This window comes from Olea europaea, unplaced genomic scaffold (genome assembly GCF_002742605.1).
Source record: "Olea europaea var. sylvestris unplaced genomic scaffold, O_europaea_v1 scaffold2020, whole genome shotgun sequence".
NCBI lineage: Eukaryota > Viridiplantae > Streptophyta > Magnoliopsida > Lamiales > Oleaceae > Olea > Olea europaea.
Genome location: NW_019238093.1, coordinates 77811 through 81895, shown reverse-complemented (window position 1 = coordinate 81895; position 4085 = coordinate 77811). Strand labels below are relative to the sequence as shown.

The 4085-nt window shown below is 35.7% G+C and overlaps 1 protein-coding gene across 1 annotated transcript; it reads left to right on the top strand.

The window, feature by feature from the left end:
• The first annotated feature begins 951 nt into the window (after positions 1 to 951).
• Positions 952 to 2620, top strand: LOC111379688. The gene is made up of 4 exons (XM_023003114.1): positions 952 to 1062; positions 1318 to 1542; positions 1660 to 2077; positions 2325 to 2620. The coding sequence occupies exons 1-4, from the start codon at positions 952 to 954 to the stop codon at positions 2618 to 2620; spliced, it is 1050 nt and encodes a 349-aa protein (XP_022858882.1).
• Positions 2621 to 4085: the final 1465 nt, after the last annotated feature.

The window sequence follows — 4085 nt, the reverse complement described above, 5'->3', positions numbered from 1 at the left end:
TTGTAGGTTTCGAGAGTAGTGCAAATCTTTGAGAGGTTAAAACAAGAACCAAGAGCTTTAATAATCTTTATATGTTTAATTCGAAGTAGAGATATTGGGGTTAAAATATAAAGATAGGTTCTATTGGCGCTCGAGAGAGGGGATAGAATTAAATTAAAGTTCTTGCCTATAAATTGGGAAAATTTGATGGAAATGGGTATGGAAGTTGAGAACATGTTGATAATATGGAGAAATCAATCCCTAGATATCCATAATTTGATTTGATTTTTAGAAATTCTCACTTTACTGGCATTCTTTATTCCATTAAGTTAGGTTATCATAAAAACATCATTTAAAACTTGGAATTGTCTAAATAAAGTGAAAATCGGAACAATTATAGTACTCAATTGAATTTGAATATCAATCATTGTGGGTTCAACACTTTTAAATTCTTTACTATATTACAAGTCTTGACACCATACACTTGCGGTTAAATCACGTTATATAATCACGTGGCAAGTTTTTGGCGCCGTTGCCGGGGATTGATTCATTCGAATTCAATTGATATTATTACCGATCGGCGTTCATTTTAATTTAGATTTTTATTTTTATCGTAATTTTTTTATTATCATTATTATTTTTTTCATTTTATGTCTATCTCTAATAGATTCATTGTGTTTTTTATCAACTGTTTATGCAAAGGGTGAGGAATCTGGACCTACTGCCTGTTGATCCTAAACCAGAACGCACATTTCACATTCTAAGGGGCATACAAAGAAATGAGCCGGAAGCAATGGCGGAACAGGAAGCAAGAGCAGCTAATGAGGATAACCAACACAGGGCTATTCGGGACTACATAAGGCCCGTTGTCAATGACAACTATTCCGGCCCGTTGTCAATGACAACTTTTCCGGCATCGCACGCCCAGCAATTGTTGCAAACAACTTCGAATTGAAGCCAGCACTAATACATATGGTACAACAGAATCAGTTTGGGAGTGCTGCAATAGAAGACCCAAATGCTCATATTGGATCTTTTTTAGAAATTTATGACACGGTGAAGATGAATGGGGTCACTGAAGATGTAATTAGACTTCGTCTGCTCTCTTTCTCTTTGAGGGATAAAGCAAAGGCTTGGTTCCAGTCACTACCATATGGCTCAATTATAAATTAGGATGATTTGGCTCAGAAATTCCTCACCAAGTACTTTCCACCTTCTAAATCAGCTCAACTTCGCAGTGAGATTAGCCAATTCAAACAACTCGACTTCGAGACATTTTATGAAGCCTGGGAAAGATTTTAAGACTTGCTTAGGAGATGTCCTCAACATGGTTTTCAGATATGGGTGCAGATTGAGATATTCTATAATGGGCTAAATGGGCAGACAAAGACTATGGTAGATGCAGCTATGGAAGGCATTTTAACGACTAAAACAGCAAAGGCTGCCAATGCTTTCTTGGATGACATAGCCACCAACCATTACCAATGGCCAAGTGAGAGATCGAGCATAAAGAAGGTAACAGAACTTCATGAAGTTGATCCCATCACAGCACTAGCAGCTCAGGTTACATCACTCACAAATCAGATAGTCACGCTTACTACTCAAGAGAATCAATAGAAGGCAGATTCAGTCATGAGTGCTTCTTCATCACACTAAGAGACAGAGGTTGCAAACGAGTAGGTCCAATATGTCAACAGTAGAAACTACAATCAAAGAGAAAATTACCAGGTTAATCACTATCATCCAGGGCTAAGGAATCACGAGAACTTGTCATATGGCAACAATAGAAACACACTTCAACCTCCACCTGGATTCAACACTCGAAATTCTGAAGGAAAACCATCATTGGAAGATGTCCTTGGGACATTCATTTCTAAAACAAGATCACCCTTCAACAAAGATGAATCATGGTTGGATAATATTGAAACACATGTGTCCAACATGGGAGCCATAATGAAGAATCTTGAAGTGCAAATTGGTCAGTTAGCTACCTCAATGAAGTCTCAGCAACAAGGAAAATTTCCAAGTGATACAAAAGTCAACCCAAAAGAGTACCGTAAAGCCGTTGTATTGAGGAGTGGCAAGCAAGTTGGAGAAAGTGAACCCATCGAAGACAGCAACCCCACACTTTACAAGGAGAAACAACAATGGTAGTAGAGCAAGAAAAGCAGGCCAAAGGAATAAATAAGGCTCACAGACCTTACTCCATATCCTTCCTTATCAAACCACCAATTCTCACACACCACTTCCATTTCCACAGCGTTTTCAAAAGAAAAAGTTTGATAATCAATTTGAAAATTTTTTAGAAAATTTCAAGAAAATTTACATTAATATTTCTTTTGCAGATGCTTTGGAACAAATGCCAAACTACGCAAAGTTTATGAAGAAGGTGATGTCAAAGAAGTGGAAATTGGAGGAATATGAAACAGTAAAATTAACAGAAGAATGCGACGCTATCCTTCAAAAGAAACTTCCTCAGAGGAGAAAAGATTCGGGCAGTTTCAATATTCTATGCACCATTGGAAGCTCTTCTTTTAATAAGGCCCTCTCTGATCTTAAAGCAAGCATCAACCTAATGCCGTTATCAGTATTCAAGAAGTTAGGCCTCGAGGAAGTCAAGCCAACAACAGTGACCCTATAACTGGCTGATAGGTCTCTCATATACCCACGAGGGATTATTGAAGACATGTTAGTAAAGGTTGACAAATTCATCTTCCCAGCTGATTTTGTGGTATTGGATATGGAAGAAGATCAATAAATCCCACTGATTTTAGGCAGGCCATTTTTAGCAACTAGGAGGGCATTAATTGATGTGCAAGGAGGACATTTGACATTGAGAGTGAATCTAGAAGCGGTGAGGTTCAACATCTACCAAGCAATGAAGTACTCAGACGACACTGACACTTGCCACAGGATTGCCTTCATTGATTCTACTGTGAAAGATGAGAAATTATACATTGAGGATCCCTTGGAGCAATGTATGATATTTGGTTCAACAAAGGATGACATCAGCAATTCTGGAGAATATGCAGGGAGCAAAGACCTGGTTGATTGTATATTGGCTCTAGAGTCTACACTAGTTGAAGACAACCTGTCACAGTGTGAAGATATTCAACAATCAGAGGAATCAGATGACAAAGAAAGCAGTAAAAGCAGTAAGGTTGAACTGAAGCAATTACCAGATCACCTCCGCTATGCATTTCTGGGGGACAATTCTGCATTTCCAGTGATCATTTCTTCATCACTCACTAGGGACGAAAAAGACAGATTATTGAAAGTGATGAGGGAGCACAATGCCGCTTTGGGATGGTCGATAGCTGACATCAAGGGGATAAGTCCTATAATCTGCATACATAAAATCCTCATGGAAGATTCCTACAAGTAGGGCTGTTAATAGATTGGATTTTGATCCGAATACGATGAAATTAACGGGAGATGGATTTCAGGTTTCAATCCGATAATCCGATTAAGATCCGAATTCGATAATCCGTTAACTAAATGGAGCAAATATGGATATATGTCGATCCAATCTGATTTATTATAATAATATTATATATTTTATTTATTATATCATAGTTTATTAAACATAATTTTTTCCATTTTGAAACTTATATTATGCTTTACGCATAATTTTCAAATAATAAATAATATTAGATAATAGTATAATATTTTTACTTGAAATATTCAAAGAGGTTTAATTTTTTATTAATTAAAATAAGATAAAATAACTATAGTAATTTGTTTTATAACATCAAAAACTAATAATTAATATGTCCAAAAATAATTTACTTTGTTAAAATTGATGTTTTTTATTTTAATTTTGTTAAAGCTATGATTTTTAGTGAAAATAATAAAATAAACTAATAAACACTTAGAATTGACAATTGAGTAGTATCCCACATTAAAAGACCACTAAAACATTAGAAGAGAAGTACCCTTTAAAAATGTAGTATCCCACATAGGAAGATTATTAAAACATTCGAAGAGAAATCTTCTTTAAAAGGAATTAAAGGAGCATCACTTGGATAAAAAATTGATTTGGGCCTTCTAGTATATTAGGTGAGCCCATCAAGATAGTTAAAATATTTTTTTTGGAAAAAATTGGT